Raw genomic sequence first — 23,081 nt, forward strand, 5'->3', positions numbered from 1 at the left:
ACACGATCGGACCTCGATGTAAAGTAATGATATAATATACGTGGAAAAAGTTGTGTAGTAATTGTTAAAATGATGGTTTGTTTTAATCTGATGAATTTCTATATGGGATTCGTAATAGCCCAATATAAGTCAGTCTATATTGTATATTTGTATAATCCCGTGTCAAATTTTCACGATGACTTACAATTCCTACCTTTATTCATGAATAATTTCAGGCACGTCTTTTGTAATAAATGTTAGAAGTCCTTGTTAATGCATTATTTCATTGTGCTACCCATGCATATTCTCTTTATTTTTCTGCTATTCCCTGGATGACACCAAGATTATCAATTGCGTCTCTTAAAATGTTCCTTTCTTGTGTTTTGCCGGATTCCACTTTGTTAAATGCTGCAGTTTTTTAATTGACAAAGAAAAAAAAACTTTGTTTAAACTGAGGACTATGTTAAGGAAAACTAGGCCACTTGGGTTATCACCATTCTATATTTATTATGTAGTTATGTATTTTATGTATCGTGATTTCCGTTAGGGATTGAAAATGGTTTTGTAGGCTATTTTACCTAACTTGGCGACATTGTGTCGCTGTCATGAAATGGCTCAACACTCCCAAAATATTTAACTGTATATGTATAACAAAATATCACTGACAGCGATGCGTCAAGACTGTTATTCACATTTTATTTGAACTAACGAAAATAGAATAGCAGCTCATAAGACAAAATATTTTAATTAAAAAAAATTCTATTGCCCTCTGGGTGAACAGTGTGATTAAACTACTTAACAAAAAGTGAACTAATGTGAACCAAAATATAAGAAATTAACAAATAAAAAAAAAAGCCACCCTCACTTTCCCCGATCTATTCATGGGCTGAATCTCTCTTTACATAAAATAAACCAGTAGAACGCACTATCAGGTGGTTTAAACAGGTGGTCGTAACTACAACCTAGAGCTAATTAGGATTTAGGTCACAATACGTTGTACATGTTAAAAATATGTAAAATGCTAATAAAGACAGTGTTTAAAAAAAGGCCAGTTCTTTTTAGTTAACTGTAAGTGAACCACCCTGACCTTGTAACCACTGAGCTAAAAAAAACTGTCCTTTCATGTTACCATCACCAGTTACCATGGTAACTCAGCTGGGACTTCCTTAAACCATGACTATAGAACAGAACTCTTATATTATTGAGACAGACTTAAATGAACAAGACTTTCCCTTAATCCCACTTCATGGAATACCACTCTGGAAGCTCATTGAAGGGTTTGTTGGTATATTGTATTGATGCGAAAGGGGTTGGGAATAAATAAGTTCAGACTTTTTTCTATTAATTTCTTAACATGAAATAAAATCATACATCTTCATGATGATTTTCCATATTACTTATAAGGAAGGTGGGGGATGAATGGGTAAGGGTTGGGGTAAAGAGGGTTTTTTTTTTTTTTTTTTTTTTTTGGGAGGGGGGGGTTCCTGCGGACATGTTCTTGTCCCTGGGGTGCCTAGCCTTGGTGTTGGGTTGGCGAAAAAAAAAAAAGATAAATCAGAATATTGTAGTGGACTACCTCCTTATCATCCCAAAGATCTATTTCTTTTTTTTTTTACAACTTCAGAAAGATATTTATTTATTTTTAAAATGTATTTACCTTTCAGCTTAATGAGGATGGCTACTCAGCAATGTTAAGAATAACACCTTAGTAATAATTAATGAGAACCTGATCTGTTTTTGCCGGGGGGGTCTCTATAGCAACAGCATACAAGGCATGCAAACACACAAACACACCACCTCCTGCTGGGTCAGATCAAGGAAACTCTGTAAAGTTAATTTTATTGGTACAAAATGCATCGATCATACCAACCACTGAAACCAGTTACCAATCGCTATCTGCAGCAGAGATGGGACCAGAAGGACTTTGAAAATCACTGCAAAAAGGTAGGACAATGGAGACACATGGGGGGTAAAAGTAATGTAAATAAAATGAAATCTAACTTAGCTTAGACTAGGGCTGGACGATTTAGCAAATTTTGTCAATCTGATACCAAGTAAATCCAGAGCAGGTACCAATTCGATACAGATACTCCTTGCTTTAAATTTCACAATCATTTAATGATTTTTGCCTTTAATTATTGATCATGACTGAGACCATATTAAAACACAGTGCAAAGATTTTTTTTACACACTGGGTAGCACTTTACATTAGTAATAACAAGGTAATAGTGTGGCAACATGATTGATATACAGAAGTAACAGGGTAATGCCTTGTAATTATCAAAGTGTTAATCAGGTAATATCGTGATGTAACACTGGAAACATCATGGTAACAACCGACATCTGAAGTTACAGGGGCCTGTAACCCACAGTAATGAGATGGAAACTAATTTAACAATAACCTACCTGTTTAGTAGTGGAATTGTAGTATTGTGTTAATTATTTGGTAACTGACTATAAATGTCTACAAAAAAGGTAAATATATATTTAAGAAAATATTTTAATATAGTGACAGAAATGTCATAATACTTTATAATAATAATACTGAACCCAACATGGCCCCCCGATGTGTCTATCTGGGGTATGAATGCAAAGTAAACATAATTGGGGACAGACTTTGTTGAAACATCAGAAAGGTCATTAATGCTGATAAGAAATAATAATGGTCTCAAAATAGAACCATGGAAAAGCCTACTGAGCCTAAATATTGTTTAACCTAACCCTGTTAGCGTCACATCCATTCAAAAACTGTCTTATCTCGGAAATACCATTACTTAACCATTTGATGGAAAAATCATGAAAACCATATTTATAGTTTCCCCAGTAAAACAGAAGAATCAACTGTGTGAAAAGCTTTGGCTAGGTCTACAGAAATTTCAATAAGTAAATTCATTGTTATGTTGTGAAGAAATGATCTTATCATTAGATGTGGTAGAGCAACCAGAGACATATTGTGAGGGTGACTGAAATACAAAGGGAAGACAACAATGATCACATTGGTGATTTAAATTCAATCTAATCAAACCATCAGAATATAGACTGAATAACATTTACACACTGGTCAAATATTTGTTGATCAATACTACTACGGACAGGAAAAAAAGGATTGCACATCTACATGTTTTAGATAAACCGTTAAAGAAACCCAATAAGAGAAAAAAAAGAAGGACTGATCCACGGACAGAAACGACCTGCAGACCACTGAAATCGAGGTTAGTCTCTTGGCTAGTATCTGCAATAAACTGGACTTACTTATCCATCTACAGTCTAGTCTGGAATTCGTGCACAATCAAATCCACACAGAGCAAAAAAGAAAACGCTGAACAGCAAACAAGCAGATGGACCCACTCTTAAAAGAAAACAAACTAATCAAGAATACAGTGTTGGACACGAAGTATGTAAGACAATCTCATTGTTACAGGGATACAGAAAAACTCACTTAACCACCCAGAAAAATCACTGAAGGACTCAATGACAGTGTAGCTTAAAATGCCAGCTGTTACCGTCCATCATCATATTCCACCTTTTAGGCCAAAAAACACAGAGGACAGAGACCCATCATTGCCAAATTTGAACATTTCTAACAGAAAGAATTCATCTTTCGGGAGGCCCCCAAGGGCAAGATAGGCTAGGAGCAGCCGCCCTACATGACCGGGCCACACAGTGACCATAGCCAATGAACCGCCACTGACCCCAGAAGGCACCCACCCACCACATGCCTCAGGGGAAGGAAAGGAGGGGGGGACAGTGGGAGAGCCCAGACCATAGACTGTATATAAAAGATGGGCAGAGCCTCCGTGACATCACCCTTAGGTTTCTGAAGAACAAAAATGAAGCTCGTTGGGCAGTTCCTACCATTGCCATGTTGGCAACGTCACGCCTGCTGTTGCTCCTGGAAAATACAAAAATGGACAAAGTGGCAGAGCTGAGAGGGGCGCTGTGAGCGTGGGCTTGTATGATTGACATCTATCAAACTCCAAGCTGCCTGTAGCTAAGAGCTAACTGGGCCAACTCTGATCTAACGTGAGCTAACAGCTAATAAAGGTAGGTGGGCTAAAGTTAAGGCGCACTGTTAGCCGGCTAAAAACTACAGTTGCTCTGCACTCTCCCTTCTTGCCACAGATATTGGCTACGTGTCAATCAAAAGGACACATCCCTAATTATGCCGAATTTCAAGATTAAAAAACATCCAAGCTTCTGTGGAGGTGTGGATGCATTTGCACGATCTCACTCACCACTCCTCATCACTGATCTCTCTTCATTCCTCATCCTCTGCATGCCGACAGTCACTGAGTTGTCTATTTGGGTTTATACGTTATGAGATATTTTTGGTTTTTCTCTGTGAGTGTGTATCTGGTGCTATTTTAATTTGTAACAAAAAATATAAAAAATAAACATGAAGAAAAAAAAACTGCAATGAACCAGCAACCTGTCCAAGGTGTACCCTGCCTCTCATCTGCTAATTGCTGGGATAGACTGCAACTTCCCTGAAACTGTATCGAAGTATACAGACAGAGAAAACATTTAGATTTATGTTGGGTTTACATCAGAAGGCTTTGAAAAGATTTGCAAAAGACTAGAAAACTACCAGCTCATTCCAGCTCACATCTAAAGACAAATGTTTAGAGTTTTAAGTCTCAGCCGAGTCTCAGACTAATATTTGACAAAGGCTGTGAATCTTTATTTACAAAACTACAACTAGATTCTTTCAGCATTTTTTGTGATGTGTTGGAAAGTTGATATTGAACGGGACCGATCTGCCACAGCAAAGCAAACAAGGGGAGAGTTTCCCTCCAGGATCAATAAGGGATTACACATCGTCTGCCTTTGTATCTCCACCAGGTGTTACACCAATTCATCAGCATCTGGAGGGATGAATGAGTTTCTATTCTTCTACATTTTAATAATTGTCTTTATCAAAAGGGACAGATCATGGTGTACATATCCTTTTAAAAAATCTAAACAAAATACAAAAAAGAAAAAAAAATCCCCTTCTCAAATATACAACCATTAACATATCTTTTAAACTTCAGTTTACTAGTTAAATAGACCTCATTGAGAACCTTAAACTGTAACTCTAGAACATTTGGAGGTAATATATATATATATATATATATATATATAATGTATACAATTTCAAATGGTTGAAAATGTACTGCCTTCTGTTTTGAATGGGAAAAAGTATTTTTGTTAGTGTTATTCTCATAAATTTATTGTATCTTTTCTATCTTCTTCCTGCTCTCGACAAAGACAGACGCTTTTTTCTTCTCTCTCCCTCCTCCCCATTCTGCCCTGCTACTTGTCCTGTCATCTCTGAGTCTCTCTCTGCATTTCTTCTGAAACCAAAATCTATAACAATGGATTTGATCAGCTGGTCCCTAAATGCAATCGACCAAATTTATTCGAACCGGAAAACAGGCGTAGGGGAGCCTGCTTGTCCTGGCGGAACGTTTTCAGCTGGATATGTGATGGATTCCTGGGGAGCGTGGAAAGTCATGTGTCTGTCGATCCTTTCTGTTGAGGACGCTGAAGACATCTATACATTCGGATTCATGATAACTGGGTTTCCGCTGTTTGGAGCGGGCGGTTTCCTGGCATATCGCAAAATTCGGACACTGTCGGCGGCCACTGGCAAGCTGACGGATTTCTGTGCAGGTGTGTGTCGAGCTATGAACAATCAGACTTTGACGTTGCAGGAACTAAATCGTAAACTGGAGGCCCAGGATGGCAAGCTGGTTGCGATTTCGGAGCTTGTACGTAAGGGGGACACCAACTGGGAGAAGTTGTCGGCTCGGCTGGATGGAAATGGAAATTGACCCAAAATTCGGATGATTGGAGTCGCCAGTGGGACCACTGAGAGACTCAAGGCAGACGAAACAGCTCTGGCCTGAAATTAAAACAAATGCTGTTATCAAATTCGGCTCCCTGTACTGGCCTTGGATGGCTGGTTATAAAGTTCTCCTGGAATGTCTTGTTGACGGATGCTCAGTCCCCCACCCTCCTCACGGGCGATGGACTTTTTCCTGGATCAGCTCCCAAGGACGCCCCACTATCATCAGGTGGCAGAGACTGAAGATGGAGGACTGGGAGAAAGTTCAAATGCCCACTTACTTACTTACTGCGCACACACAAGCACCACACTCACATACACCACTACAGACGTACCTCCCCCGATGATTCACTGCCTTGGTCGTATCCTCCCCCCCCTCCCTCCACTCCCGGGCGGCGGGTCGGCTTGATTGCGCTCATGTCAGCTGCGTCCGCACTTGCTGTGATGGGAGACCCCTTTCCCACCCTGCCATATGTTTCTGATGTTGTGAATGTCTGAATTATGTGCTTTTATGTACCGAGGAGGTTTTTTTGTATCTCAACACTGGGCCCTTAGGCCCAGTGTGGTGATGCCTTTTTTTTTTCTCCCCAACCACATCTTCTGCCCCCAATGTTATCTTTTCCTTCTTTATCTACTCTAATACATAGGCGCGCTGCCCCAGCAGCTGCTGCCTCAGTATGCCTGTTCCTGTTGTGTCTACATGTTGTTGCTGTCTAGTCTTGGACGGGTTGTACTGGAAACAATTTCGTTGTACCTGTGTTCTGCACTGTGTATAATGACAAATAAAATCTTCTTCTTCTTCTTCAGAAAATGTAATTTTTTTCTGAGTGGAGCTGTCTCAAAATCTTTGTGTACAATAAATACTGCTTCACTATCCATTTAACAGCAGATGGCATTGTTTTATCAAACTTGTTATGCATCCCTTATATACAGTTGTATTTGATGGAAAAATCTTCACTTAGGTGGCCCGGCTCCCGGCTCATTGCGGTCACTGCCCCTCAATTTTAATTGCACACAACACACACTACATAAACAGTCAGGAGCGGGGAGGGAGAGGGTATTGGGGACCTCTTACACCCCTGCTCCTCCTGTGTGTGGCTGGGGGCGGCGGGGGGGCTGCTGGCTCTGTGGGGGTTGGGTCAAGGGGGGGTGCTTGGGGCTCGCTGTCCGCTGGGCTGCCTGGGGTGTCCCCCACGGGGCATGGTGGGAGGGTTGTGTGTGGCGTGATTGTGTGGTGGTGAGTGATTGTGGGTGCGGCATGAGGGAGGGTGTGAGTGTGGGGTTATATGGGGTGCAGATTAAAGTAGATGGGGAGTGGGGGGAGGGGGCCGATAGCACCCTGGTTCCCGGGGTGTGCGGCTGGAACATCGGGGTGTGTGCTGGCCTACGCCGGGTGGCTGTCTGGGGGGGCCTGGTCCTCCTAGGCATGTTGCGGGCCCTCTGCCTTTGGGGGGTGGGGCGGCCGCCTCTGGGCTCCTGGGGCCCTGGGCCCTTCGCTTGGGCTGCCCTGGGTGGCCGGTCCCTGGGCGGGGCCGGTGGCTGCTGATCCTGGCCCACTGGGGCCTGTGCCCCGGGACCGTGGGGGGTCTTGCTGGGGCTCTCCTCTGCCGCCCTTCGGGTGGGGCTGGAGTCATCTTCGTGGTGTGGTGGCTTGGGTTGGTGCTCCGGGTCTGCTGCTGAGGGCCCGGCCCAGGCCCTGGTCTGCCTCTGGCCTCCGTGGAGGCGTGGTCGCATTTGCATGATCTCACTCACCACTCTTCATCACTGATCACTCCTTGTTTCTCATATTTTTTTTTTTTTTTTTTTTTTTTCTGTGTGTGTGTTTTTGTTTTTGTAAAAGTTGTAGGAAATTTTCTGGTGTGTTCATGTACAGGTGTAACAGTTTTTTGTCTGGTGATGGTGTGGATTGAAAGGTCCTTTCCTTCTGTCTGTGATCTTTTTGTCTCCTTTCTTCTTTTGCTCTTTTTGCTATTTTCCATCTTTTTCTGTCCCCTCTGGTCAGGTCCAGCAAGATTACATAGATTCCGTGATTCAAAGTAAATAAATAAATAAATTAATCACATTATCAAGAGGAGCCTTACCCATAGGCCTCCCCTTGGCAGAGCAAATTTGTTCAGCACGATACAGCAAACAGATTATCATTTTACTGCTATGATGCTGGACAGGACAAGTTAAAATATAGATTGTAATGCCATGAGCACTTGACCATTTGCATTGGAAAAATTTTATTTTCTGAAACATATGGTTTTTTTTGTTTGTTTTTTTTAATCTTCTTTTCTCCCATTACTATACATTTTTCTTTGTACGAAAACCTATAGTGGCTACTCTAATCTTTTATTTAACAAATTCCCATTTATTAATATAATCTTCAATTTAGTTATCATTTTTAATATGCCTAATGATTTCTCTGATTATATTGCAATATTCTTAATTTTCTGTTAAAGTTGCATTAAACTTCCAGTAGCCTATGTGTGTGTTCTTTCTTATCAGAGCTCCTAAAGTTAAATCTATATAACAGTGATCAGATGAGGATGATTTAGAAATCAGACATCATGAGTGGCATCACTAACCAACCAATAATCCTACTGCCACAACTCCAAATCTTGGGGGCCATCTATCCAGCGCTTTATTTAGTGTCATGTTCCACTCAGAAAGACTTGTGGGAAGGCATCCAAGAAACACCAATGATGATCCAGAAGGAAGGAGACATGAAGATAGCACATGGTAGAAAGACTGTGAACTCCAACCTGAAAACCTTTCTGTTTAACGTAAATAACCCGGACCTTTGTAATTAATTTCCAACTAACTCAGAGTCAAAGCTGCATTTTTTCCAGTTGGATCATACGTTTTGTTCATAAAACAACAAAAGTAGACAGTTTTTTTTTTAAAGTTTTTCTGGTTTTAATTGGTGTTGGCAATGCTTGGGCTTTCAGCTAAGTTCCTTCCAGGTATTTTGGTATACTACTTGTTAGGATGGGTGCTTCTTAACATGCCGGTATTGCACACTTTGGTAATCAGCCATCTCCTCCAGAGGGTACTGCAGTTATGGGGCAGGTTTAGCTGACTTGGTAGAGCCATGGTGATGCTAAGTCTGCTTCATTTGGGGAGGTGTGAATGCTCATACAAACTCTGATTTAGATAAAAGAATTGAAATCCACTTCGAGAGGACCAAATAAGCAGGCAGTCTACAAAACGAAGTCCATTGTAGGTTCATTATAGGGCTTGCATGCGGGACAATAAGCGACCCTGGCTGGGAAAAATGGCTCATGGTCACCCGTGAAAGAACTTGGTAAAAGTTCTGATAGAAATATGGTCAACCCAAGACTGCTAGAATCTGATGCAGCTGTTTCACCGTTATGTGGTAGAAACAGAAGTTGTCCGTCATTAATCAATAGATGAACAAGTTTTCTTCTTTGTTGTGTCTCGTCTTCAGTAATAATGGATGCAGATGCAGATGCAGAGCTCAGAGTAGGGACACATTATTTAAAAAGGTCTGATTTGTGGCTCATGAATAGAAACTCCGAGTCTTGCGGACTATCATGGCGGACTATCATGGTATAAATGCACCCTGAAACTCCTCACAGTCGAACCAGAGAATGGTTTAAAAAAGGTTGCGAATCAGTGGTCTAAATGCTACTAGATCAGATCAACAACATTTTATTTCAAACAAGTTGCAGACATAGTATACAACAGAAAACAACAAGCAAACTACATATACCAGTTTGCATGGTTTGAAAAGGGAGTGGAAGAAGCAATGCTTTTAAATTTCCACACCCCAACCCACCAACATTCATCCATACACAACACAGTAACATTAGGACAAGACAAATACACACAGACACAGGCCCACATACTCACCGACCACTACCCTACCCTCCATCTGTGACATACATCAATACATTATACACTGCTTAAAGCATCAATCTCTCTCCTCCTGATACCTCCTTATCACTTCTTTTTTAAACATCTTTTTAAACTGAGCAAGATTTGTACAGTTTTTAATCTCCTCTGCTAAATTTTTCCACAGAATGACTCCCTGTACCGAGACACACATAGATTTTAGAGTGGTTCTTACGCTTGGTTGATAGAATGTGTGATTTCCTCTTAGGTTGTGGTGTTCATCTCTGTTTTTAAAGAGGTTTTGGATATTGGCAGGAAGAGAGTTTTTTGATGCCCTAAACATAATTTGAGCAGTTTTGTAATCAACCAGATCTCTTAACTTTAACTCGAATGATTTAACAAAAAGTGGATTAGTATGTTCCTTAAATTGGACATTATGGATGATCCTAATAGCTCTTTTCTGTAGAGTAACTAATGGTATTAGATGTGTCTTATAGCAGTTCCCCCATACCTCTATACAATAATTTAAATATGACATGACGAATGAATGATACAGTATTCCCAGAGCATTTTGATTTAAAACAAAACTGGCTCTTTTCATTACTAGTATTGAGTAATGTTTACACTAAAAAAGCTAAAAAGAAAAGAAGTATTTTTATAACAACCTAGTGTATGTACCGCCTCTGCAGTGGTTCAGCTACCCCAGTAGGGGAAGGTAGTAAGTAAAATATTGTAATGCAGCTGCCTACTGCTAGTGGAAGAAGTAGTAGTAGTAGAAGAAACTGTTTGTGGTTGATACACTGGTGTTATAAACGTTTAAATTCAGCAGAGCAAACACATGCCTGTAAGTGACTATCTGAGTTTATGTTCTTAAAGGAGGCAAAATAGTTACTGTGCCCTTTATATGTTTTCCTTTCCTTTTTCCGGCAACGTGAAGGCTAATTCTATTAGCATCTCTATAAGAATTCCCATTCAGAGTTAGCATTGGTCTTTTATCGTTGTGATGTTTTTGTTTAAATATTGACATATCTTGTTATCTACAGTGCTGTATGACATAATGTGAGTGGTGTATTTGTAACTACGGTGTGTTTCATCTGTTACATTTTTACAGTACCTTCAGGCGAAGGCTAATAAATCTTCAAATATAGTCAAGAAGTCTAATACCTTCTCTGGAAGAACTGTTAACTATGGTCCCCCCCGCGCCATGTTGGTTGCATCGCGGATAAAAACAAGCAACACGACGAGCAGTATTTTAGTTAATATTACGTTTTAAAACCGTTTACTCAGTCGCCAGTATGGAGAAAAAGAAGAATGATGAGAGGACACTGTACAGGAGGCCCGGGATCAGTTTTTGGCCAAACTGTTATCAATAACTTAGATCCTCACGACATTTCAGGAATGTCTGGATGCAGATCTGTTCACATTTCCACCGCAGGACTGACAACAGTCTCACTGCAAAGGTAAGCTCACCTGCTGCTAGTGAAGTTATGATGCTGGTTAGGGTTACTTTACTTGTTTTGTCTGATTTCTTTACTTATTTAAACTCTGAGCATAAATGATTCATGTCCATTACAATGTTGTAAAAATATTTATTCACATATTTATTCATATTTATATTACATAACTCAGAAAAAGTTTAAATGATCTAATAATCCGACCAGATGTTCATACAACATAATTACTGAAGCTAACACGTCAGTCTGGCATCAGCCTGTAAACCAGAACCTGTAATAATATAAACGTCCTTATAAATGAAGATAAATAAAGCAAACTGGTGTAAACGGTTGTTGTTTGTCTGCCAGTGTGTCTACAGGTCCTCCCAGCACCTGACCGACTCTCCACTGAAGCTCTGGTCATCATGGAGGTCTACAGCCTGCAGCAGATAAAGAAGACTTCTGGATCTGCTTCATGGAGGTCTACGGCCTGCAGCAGATAAAGAAGACTTCTGGATCTGCTTCATGGAGGTCTACGGCCTGCAGCAGATAAAGAAGACTTCTGGATCTGCTTCATGGAGGTCTACGGCCTGCAGCAGATAAAGAAGACTTCTGGATCTGCTTCATGGAGGTCTACAGCCTGCAGCAGATAAAGAAACCTTCTGGATCTGCTTCATGGAGGTCTACGGCCTGCAGCAGATAAAGAAGACTTCTGGATCTGCTTCATGGAGGTCTACGGCCTGCAGCAGATAAAGAAGACTTCTGGATCTGCTTCATGGAGGTCTACGGCCTGCAGCAGATAAAGAAGACTTCTGGATCTGCTTCATGGAGGTCTACGGCCTGCAGCAGATAAAGAAGACTTCTGGATCTGCTTCATGGAGGTCTACGGCCTGCAGCAGATAAAGAAGACTTCTGGATCTGCTTCATGGAGGTCTACGGCCTGCAGCAGATAAAGAAACCTTCTGGATCTGCTTCATGGAGGTCTACGGCCTGCAGCAGATAAAGAAGACTTCTGGATCTGCTTCATGGAGGTCTACGGCCTGCAGCAGATAAAGAAGACTTCTGGATCTGCTTCATGGAGGTCTACGGCCTGCAGCAGATAAAGAAGACTTTTGGATCTGCTCTCATTGGTCCTCTTGGTGACTAATTTAAACATAGTTTACAGTTTTTAGCACAATTGCTCGTTATTTTGTTTCAGGGTTGAAATTTCCATCAAAGATGTGAAATTCTTTCTCTACATGACTTGAAGATATTTTGCCACAACTTCAGTGTTTTATTATATCACGTGTTCATATTCTGTATTTTCTTTTATTGAATTTTATGTTTAACGTTGTGCTGCTGCTGTTTATTCTGAGAATATCAATAAAAACTTGTATGAAAAAGTAAAACTGTCAAAATTCTTTTAACAATCATGTTTCTATTCAGTGTTTATCTCCAACATTTATAATGTAATTAAAATTTTATGTAATTTTCATTAAACTGACGCTGGTTATTTATGTTCTTAAGAGGCAACGAAGAGTCAAAATACTTCAAAAATGTCTTTAACACACTTTATTATTCATGTTTATGTCATGTACAAAAACAAAAAAAATGCACATTTTTGCTGCACAAATACTATAAAAAAACACCTCCAGCTGTCTGACTGTACACACACATCATCTTCATCATCGTCATCCTCTGATCAGCTGATCTCCATCTTCTCCAACCTCTCTGGTCTGTATCTGAAGCTTTCCTCTCCAGCATCCTGGTGTCCTCTTCATGGTCTGTAGATCTCCAGGGTCTGCATCCTGGTGTCCTCTTCATGATCTGTAGATCTCCAGGGTCTGCATCCTGGTGGACTTCATGGTCTGTAGATCTCCAGGGTCTGCATCCTGGTGGACTTCATGCTTTGTAGATCTCCAGTGTCTCCTTCATGGTGGACTCCATCTCTGCTGCTGCAGCGTCTCTTTCCTCAGCTGATCGTCTTCTTCGTCCTGCAGACCTGCAGCGTTTGTGGGTGGACCTGATGTGTCCTAGAAGCAGGGATGGTGTCCAGTCTGAGCCTCCATCATTTCTTAAGCTGGTTGACCTGCAGCCACGTTTGTTATTAAAAAACTAGTTAACACTGGATGTTTCCTTTAGTTTCACAATCTGAACCACTTAATCCAACCAGTTAACATCCATCAGGTCTCAGAGAACTCTTGGTATTTACCTGCATCTTTAAAATCATTCACGCTGTGACGTTTTATATAAAGATGATTAAATAAAATAAACTCTGATCAAACACAAACAGATGAACTCGTTTCTATTTCCCTCCCTCTTTGCCTCTAGTTTACAAGTGAAGTTAGCCAATGTTAATATAGCGACTCTAAAAAGCCAAATGAAGCTCATTCATTAACATTACTAACACAATAAAAACAACAACTTGCCTTTATGAAAATGCCGAGAGCAAACAGCATGAAGGGAGATGGTGGTGAAAGTGATGTCCTTCCCTCACCGCTGCAACCCGCCTCGTTACATCCTCAACCTGCTGTTCAAAGCCTCTTTAAAAGTGGGAAACCGAACAAATCTAACGTTGTGGCCACTTTTCTACCTTTTTTATCGTGTGACTTAGTATGGCAGTCTTTCACACAACAGCTGTTTACAACGAGGATGCAACCAACATGGCGACCGACTGCAGCTATCCCGAGTGTGACGTCAGCTGACAAAGACCGATTTCACATTCACGGAGGGTTGAATAGTGTACATGGTTTAACTGTAACAAATGTACGAATGAGTTAAAGGGAAAAATAGCAAAACTTAAAAACCTTTAAGATTCATCCTTTCAGACATTTTCTGCAAAGAAAATTTTTATTTTGATACGGTTAAAGAACTGTTATTTAGCTCCTGTCTGTCCAGAACTGGATTAGCTTGAAATCAAGGAATCAGGTGGGTCATTCAGAAACCTGTTAGAGCAGTGGTTCCCAAACCCAAGAGGGTCCCCTAAAGAATACGAGGGGGTCCCCGAGGCTTAAAACATTCAGAGCAATTGTGATCACTGTCTAGACATTGTACCTATTTTAAGAAAAAAAAGTAAGGTTATATGTTGTTAATTTAACTTTGGCTTTATCAAATTACAGGACTCAGCCAGAATACATTATTTATGGTAAGAATCTCACTTTTGAAAGCATAAAAACAAGCATGGTTTTAGGTCCATGGTTTTTTGTATTTGCATGAAGGGTGCTCTCAAGGAAAATAGGTTGGGAACCACTGTGTTTGAGAACTGTCTAGACCTGGTTCACCTGTTTGATAAACACAATGGCTTGGATACCTCCAGAGTTCACTTGAATTTGAAGTAACCTGATCTACCTGTCCAGGTGGCCTTTGCCCTGCCCATAGTGGACACTAAGGACATCAAGACACCCATTCATCTCCAACTTAAATCAAAGAAACTTAAGGTCAGTGGACACCTATACTTGTTTTCTTTCAACAACTGACTAGCGTTGGAGTAGCTTAGGAGGTCAGAAAAGTGACCAGAAAGTGATCTGCTGATTTTATGGAAGTTCTTGAAACTCCAAAATGTCCTGAGTCTGCATTGAGTCTCTTGGTTTCCATGTTTCAGCTGCAGGATGAGCAACAGTGTGTTATTGATCGAAACAACCACCTTTTAGCCTCTAAACTGGCCAGCATTGTTTGTTCTAAAGGCCTGGTTGACCACAGGAACCAGTACCACCTGAGAAGGTAAGTTCACTTGTTAAGAAGGAAGAATCAAACATCACACTTGAATTGTTTAGATACATCACAGTTCATTATCATTTTCTCTTGTTATTTCAGCCAGTCACTTTTTGTTGTATGTGTTCAAATTTAAGCCACTTAAAAAAAAAAAAAAAAAAAAAAAAAAAAAAAACTAAACAAACAAAAAACTCATTTAATATCAACTACACACTTCTGTGACTATGTACAAATGAAATGTTCCTTACTAATTGATTAAATAAATATATGTTTTGACTGGCATTTGCAGTCTTCCTCAAAAGCATCATCCGACCTCTGTGACATGTCATTTATTCCTAGGAGTGGCCAACCTGAAGGACATGACAGATATAACAGGCTGGACATGCCCCTCCCCACTAGATAGTCTCTGGCGGAAAGACCATAGAACAATATTTCCTCTGGACATCCAAACACCCCACAGAACACAAGTTTATCAGTAGTCAGAACACTGTACAAATTGGCCAGTTTCGTAACAGAGGAAGAAGAAAGACAGAAGAAGGAAAGACATCCGACACGCACTCATGCTGCCAATACGCGACATGGGCCATCATCAAAGGAATAACAACAAGTCATAAACAAGCAAAACAGACTACAAACAAAATCCAAACAGCAACCTGAAACTAAAAAGAAGGACATAGTGACCATGCCATATACACTGTTAATGAAAAACTAGAAAATAAACACAGTAGTAGGAAAAAAATTAATTAAACTTCATTCTATTGTTAATGTTGCTGTGGTTTGTTGATGTACTGTCTCATCAGCCCAAACATAAAAACTACAGGTTATTCCAGCCTTGGATATACAGGGGGTCCTATATGGGACTTCCTAAGCCCCTTTTCCACCAAAAACTAACTGGTGTCAGTTCTGTGCTAGAGCCAGTGCTTAGCTGGTACTGCCAGAAAACCTGTTTGGTTTTACACAGACAGAGCCGAGTCGGTGCTGCATTATTACATCATCTTAAAAGGATGGAGTTTACTTTGTCGTGCTCTCGTTCTTCCAAACTCGCCTAGACTTCCACAGATGGACCAGTCTTCTGTTCATGGCTGTCCGTGAATGTTTGATTATTAAGCGCAGAGAACGGCGACTACAGTTAAGGAGAGAGGTAATTATTCAACGATATGTTATGATGTTTTTAGGCGTAGCACTGACTATAGCTCCACATAGCATGGATTACATGGTACAAACGTAATCACATTTATGTCCATTTTGCAATTTCCTTATGGGATTAATAATGTATTTTTCAGTTATTAGATGGTGTTAGTGTGGATTTTGATTTGGAGGATGCCTGTTGTCTGGACACACCCACGGTCAAGATTCTGGTGGGATTGCATTGTTCCAGATTTTACCACATCATAGTCCTCGCTGTACATCTGTGATCAGACCACAGCCATCTGTCTAAAGAGGACACACATTATTGAATGTGTATCCTGGTCCAACATTGGCATCAAGAACGACCGGTAGTGAATACAGCCAATGTTGAAAGACTGATGTTGGGTCAGCTTTAACCGTGAGGTCTGTCTAGCATATCATTTCTAGTTTACACAATTTTGCACACCATAAATTGTATTATTTGATCAATAAAGATGAACCTAAGTTACAAAGCTGTTTATCTGGCTTTTGGTTTTATTTTAGTTTGGGTCAAATAAGTAATTATATTTTGGTTTTAATTGATCACCTAAAACAGTGCAATAACATATATGTATATATATATAAGACATTAACACTGTGTATTTTAATATGTATACACATTAATTATAATTTGTATCAGTTGTAAGCACACCATTATTCATTACTCTTACATAGAGGGAGGATAACCACTCCTTGAATTTAAAAGGTGTTATTGGAAAAATGCAAATCACTTATTTTTGTAGTCTCCATTAAGGACACCATGTCCCCAATCATTCCAACCATTGAACTGCTGTAGTCTTCAGTTTTTTTTCAGGCTTTGCACCAAATGCACTTTCTCATCCGACTTCTCCAGGTATTCCAGCAGCTCTGCATAAAAGTCCCTTTTCCGTTTAGCTGTTTCAAAGCACAAAAAACAAGTTAATATAAACATCTCACAAACAAAAGTACAGGGCAATACTACCAAGACTGAAGCTGTCTATACAATCACCACACTGCATTGTAGTAAATAACAGCTTCCATGATATTCAGATTTCCTACTTGGTTTATTATACAGAGAAAAAGAGGAGGAGGAGGATGAGAACTGGACACTGGGGGAAGGTGAATTGCACAAAGCAAAAATGAGTGTTTCCTTAGTTTCCAGGGACTTTAACTCTGTTAAAAAAGAAAAAATCTCAGTTTGTGTTCATTCCACAGTTAAGAAGGACCTCACAGAGTCAGATTAGATCAACCAAACCAAACTTGGTTTTTATAAATCAGGGATCACCAACTCCGGACCTCTTGAGCCAGTGTCCTGCAGGTTTTCAATATCTCCATACTGCAGCACACCTGACTCAAATAATGGGTAGTTAAGAGGCTGGTGTAGATCTTGACTATTGACTATTTCATTTGAACCAGGTGTGTTGCAGCAGGGATGCAGTAAAAACCTGCAGGACACTGGCTCAAGAGGTCCGGGGTTGGTGATCCCTGCTATAAATCTTGGTTACCTTCACAGCTACTCTGACCCAGCTGTACGCACATAATCTAGAGAAATGGGAAACGGCGACGCCACCGGTCCAGGATAAAATCAAGGAAATGGTGTGAAACGTGACATTTGTGCACAATTCACTATTACCTTTCACACCACATGTTAGATATTAAAGCTGTTTGCAGAAATGAATAAAGACGACATTCTATATTAATTCTCCAAAGAGGGGAGAAAAACAATAGGAATTTCAGGAAAAAGGGAGATGATAATAATAAGAAGCTCAACCACTAAAACATGTTCTGTCATTGTGAAACAAAACTTCATGTTATAAAACCCATCCAGATAAATAAGGAGCCAGTCTGCTGCCAGCATGTAGCATCAGTGTGGAAAGTAGCTTTGGTCCTTCAGTCCAGCAGAGCGGGACCAGACTGGAGGCTGGAGGTCTAGAAGTGATGCTACGCTAACGAAACACACAAGAGGATTGTTGTCCTAATTTCTGTCCAGACGGTCTTTATTTCCTGCAGCTCCTTGTCCACCTGGTTAATAGCGGTGATTGTGTCCCTTTGCACCACCCACCCAGCTGGAGCACCGCCCACCCAGCTGGAGTACCGCCCACCCAGCTAGAGTACCGCCCACCCAGCTGGAGCACCGCCCACCCAGCTAGAGTACCGCCCACCCAGCTGGAGCACCGCCCACCCAGCTAGAGTACCGCCCACCCAGCTGGAGTACCGGCTACCCAGCTGGAGCACCGCCCACCCAGCTAGAGTACCGCCCACCCAGCTGGAGTACCGGCTACCCAGCTGGAGCACCGCCCACCCAGCTAGAGTACCGCCCACCCAGCTGGAGCATCCAGCAACTAGAAAGAAATATTATTTAACACTAAATAAACTGCTACCAATCTCAGTATCTGTACATATTTATTTTATACGTTAAAACAAATTACTGCCATCATTACTGTCATTTAGAAGATGCTTTTCTCCAAAGTGAATCACCCATGTAAGATTCGAACTTTGATCTACCGTATCGTAGACGGATGTTCTACCGACTGAGATCCGTACGTTCTGATGCCTCTGGTGTGTCTTCCCTTCTGACACTGTCATGACAGCATCTCCACCTGCTGCCAGTATTCTGTCTTTCTGACACCAGTAATGTCCACGCTGTGTCCACCTGTTAAACATTTTTACATTTCTCAACGTGCTCCATCAGGATCTCTGTCTCACACCCTGAAAATTCAACTTTTCCCCTCTTTTTCCCTCCCAAGCCATGATGGAAATGATGTGATGAATATGTATTACAGGCGCCCTTCTGACCATTTATAGCCACCATGTGGGCGGGGCAAGGCGCTCCCTCATGTGCGCCTGCTTAACAATTGATTCTGATTTCTAAATGGAAACAGGTGTAGGACGTACGTGCACACGCTTTGATAAATGTGACAGTAGAAGTGCAGGGGTCCAATCCAAAGAGCCATTTTTCCCTCAGCCAGCTAAATAAAACTCCTTTAGAGCTGCAAATGTTCAAAAAAGAAACTTAATATACTTAAAATATACTTAAACTTAATATATCTTTTTAATGAGCCACCGTTTGTTATTTATGAAGAACCACATTTTTATTTCCATTTTTAGGTTTTAAAATAAAGAAATACATAAAACCTTAAAAAGAGGATAAACAGACTGTCTTCTAAGGGATGTAGATATTTGTGGAAAATTATATAACGTAAAAAAAGAAAAAAGTCCCTGGTTTCCAACCTAATGACAGGTCGCAGGTTGGAGACCCCTGATGTAGTGTTAGTAAACCAAAATTTACTGCATTTTATTTATATAGCTGTAGGCCTTCTTTTAAAGAAAAGAAACATTTTTCATGTAACAATGCATTGTGATTGATTAAAAATTTTAATTGTTGCCCATCACTATATGTGTGTGTGTGTGTGTGTGTATATATAGGCCCAAGCAGAATAATCCAGGCAACAAAGTTCAGGGGCAGCAGCCCAGAGGCCACACAGACAACAGACTTGGTTCAGGGGACCAGCCTGGGGGCCGGGCAGACAGCAGGCTCCGGTCAGGAGGCCGGACAGATCTTGGCTCAGGTGGTCAGCCCTGAAGCTGAGCAGACCGGATCTCAAGGGGCTTCGCAGACAGATTCTCTGGAGGGCTCAGTATCCACATTATGATGAGCCCCAGAACCAGAGACGAACCTTAGAGCTGACGTCGGACATTGCAGCACTGGGCAGGACCTTGGAGCTGGCGTCGGATGCTGAAGAACTGGATTACACCTGGGAGCCAGCGTGGGGCGCTGAGGCACTGGAGCTGGTGCGAGACCAGAGACGTCGACTTCGGAGCCGGTGACGACACCCGTGACGTGGACCGTGGAGCTGGTGGCGACACTAGGAACATGGACCTTGGAGCTGGTGGTGCCACCTGAGCCGTGGACCGTGGAGCTGGTGTCAGCATCCGAGATGTGGTCCACCCAAGTGGTTTTGGGCTTATCACCAGTCTGGATCCCCAGAATGGCGATCACTCTGGATACTCTAGCGGCTCTGGCTCCGTGTCAAATCCAAGGAGCCTTCACACCAGTTTGCTCAAGGTGATTCTCATGAGGGGCCGCCTGGACGACCGCCTCCTTCTGGACTTTGTGGGAGGAGGCTCGGGGAACATGAGGTCTGGATCAACTGCAGTCGGAAGGCATTTAGCCACCTCATGGCTGAAGTATTCAAACAAGGAGTCACTGAAAACCCAGGACTTAAATACACAGACTGACAAATTAAACACAGGTGATGTGTATGAGCAATCAGACTAACGAACATAAACCAAAGAAACACAAAACTAAGCCCTGAACACCAAAAGCCAAGAGCAAAAAATAGAAACATGACCAAAAATAAACACAGAAAGTCAGAACCGAAACCATGACAGTTCCATCTTGCTTGAATTCTTGCTTGTATTGTTTTTACTCTCAGACGTAAGTCGCTTTGGATAAACGCGTCTGTTAAATGACTGTAGAATAGAATAGAATCTGGACCATTTAAGACCAGAGCCCTGAATACCCACATAGATATCAAGAAGGATTGACATCGCTATCAATAAAAAAGTACCATAAACTAATAGGATTGTACTGACAAGAAAAATTTTGCCTATCTGAATTTTGAACTGCCTCCACACAATATTAAGAAAGAATATTATGAAAATGAAAAATCATTTTGTGATTTTTGCGTTTCATAGCTGAAAATTTTAAATATTAATGAAAAATACTACGTTTGTCAAAAATTAACAAAAATATTCACACATGGTTGGTACTGTGTTAAGAGAGTAGAGAATAGCCCAGTGTATCATACAAACAAAACTAGTCGATGGATTTGTTACTTCTAAATGGAACTATTCCTGATTATTGTTATGTATTAATATTGCAGTCTAAAAAACAAATTATTTCTTAGTGAAGGTCTAAAAATCCAAGAGTAAATTTTAATGCTAAGGTAAAAGGAAAAAAAAAGAAAAAAGACAAAAGCAAAACATTCACTTGGAAAGCAAGATTATGGATATCTGGAAAGCTAATCATGAAGGAATCTGAAACTGGGGAGTCTGAAAGCAGACAGTGGAAACAGAGCAGTGGGCTCGCCAACTAAACTTAAAACAGGAAGTGATGAAAATGAGAGAAAACAATTTTTATTCAATGTTGGAATGTTGGCCTTTAACCCCTCAACACCTGAATTATTTATAATGTAAAAAGAAAATACAGGAAATTTTCAGGAAAAAATAACAAAAAGAAAGAAACTACAATAAAAGTCAAAACAATTAAATATGAAATCATTTAATAATGAAAAATAGATAAACAGTTAATATAAAAATAAACACACAAGACTGAGTAAAAGCAAATAGATTAAATAAATATATTTGATAAAAAGAAAAAAAAGAAAAATAAATAAAGGCCAGAGGGGATTTGTTGCAAATTTGCAGCAACAGGCATCAAGAGGTTAACTTGTTAAAATCAGAACTCTGTTCATAATGGTGGTGGGTTCTTCATCATATTTAACATTTTTATTTCTTCTTCTGCAGTCTGAATGGCAGCAAAAGAAAGCAAGAGCTGCAACTGATCAGCCATCAGAACCAGTCCATGTACCAGAGAATCACGTCCCGCCAGTCTGAGTATCGCTGTGAGCTCTGGATGAAGGACTGGGAGAGGGCGGAACAAAAACTGGACAACATTTCGAGGTATCCGAAGGGTCTGGTAGGTAAACAGGTTAGAGCACATGATATTTGTGACAGTATTATTATTTATACACAAACACATGTAAAGATTTCAGAATAAACAAAATAAAAAACACTAGAGCTGTTGAAGACTCTTTGGAGATAAAGTGTGTGCAAAGCTTTTTTCTTGATCATCCTAAATTAACAGAGACACTATTCATAATAAACTCTGAAATGACATTAAATGAATTAATCATTATTCAATCTCATCTAAAACCACAAAGAAAACCACAGAGTTAAGTGACGCCCATCGGACTGACTAATGACTGATATGGTGTCTACAGCCTCTTAGAAATAAGTGAAGTGATTTGACAGCTCACACAGTCCTGGTCTTATTGGATCTTTCTTCTGCTTTTGACACTATTGATCGTTGTATAAAGAACAAATTCAGAGCTGGGCTTGTCTGGTCCAGTGTTAGGATAGTTTTCGTCACCGATGGCAGACTTAATGTGTTTGTTGATCGGATTTTCCATGAAACACCATAGCTTTTGTGGGGTACAACAGGGTTCACCTTTAGGACTCCTTATGTTTTTATTGTCCATCCTCTCTCCAGAACATATAATTAAGCAGTTCAGGAATGTTTCCTATCATCTGAATTAGGATGATATCCAGCTATATTTTATTTCTGTCCATTCTTTGTCATCTTAGTCTTTTTTTTTTTTTTTCTTTACACTGATGTGTCTGGAGCATCACACAGATCAGTTCATTGGAAAATGTTTTTTCAGTTCAAAAAGTTGAGAACCTTGGTGTCAAAGACAGAACTGAAAATTATTTACACATTTATCTGTTCTCCTTTAGATAAAATAATACTCTTACATGTCTGAGTAAGAAGGCGTTTCTGCACCTCCATTCTTCTTCACTTTTAGAGCCTTACATCATCCTGATTACATCTCTGAGCTGCTGAAAGTCTATAACCCATTGCCAACCCTCAGATCCTGAGGTCAGTGGCTGTCCTAATCGTGCCCTTTCCATCAGACATTTCCCCCGGCCAGTTGAACGCTCCACTGCCATCTTTATGCCCCTTAAATTCACGTCTTATAAAAAGCAACTAAAGACACTTTAGTTCAAACAGGCTTTTAGCTAGATGTAGGTTTAAATGTTTGTATGTTTGAAAATGTGTCTTGTCTGTTCTACTTTATATTTTTATGACATCTCACTGTGAAAATTTGACTCTGTGAAAAATGCTAAATAAATAAACCTTACAAAGTTACTTACTAAGTTGGTTAAAGGATGGTAATTATCCAGCCAAGCCGTGTGGTGTTGTTGCTGTTTTTTTATTTTTTATTTTAATTTGCCCTTGCAGAGACTACAGAAGGTGAAGTTTGCAGCTGTGAATGGAAGTGAGCTGTCTACCAGTTACAGCATGTCTACTGCTGAAAACCTCAAGAAAAAAACAAACCTTGTCCAACATCTTGTTTAGTCATTTTAGAGAAAATGTTAGT

At 40.4% G+C, this 23,081-nt stretch overlaps 1 protein-coding gene across 1 annotated transcript; it reads left to right on the forward strand.

Moving 5' to 3' along the window:
• Positions 1-1,830: 1,830 nt before the first annotated feature.
• Positions 1,831-22,635, forward strand: si:ch211-284k5.2 (uncharacterized protein CFAP97D2). Its single transcript, XM_041996973.1, is given in 6 exon segments — positions 1,831-1,923; positions 14,418-14,498; positions 14,663-14,766; positions 16,802-16,816; positions 21,448-21,619; positions 22,615-22,635. Coding segments are annotated over 6 exon segments (486 nt in total).
• Positions 22,636-23,081: the final 446 nt, after the last annotated feature.

This window comes from Melanotaenia boesemani, chromosome 10 (assembly GCF_017639745.1).
Source record: "Melanotaenia boesemani isolate fMelBoe1 chromosome 10, fMelBoe1.pri, whole genome shotgun sequence".
Classification (NCBI taxonomy): Eukaryota; Metazoa; Chordata; class Actinopteri; order Atheriniformes; family Melanotaeniidae; genus Melanotaenia; species Melanotaenia boesemani.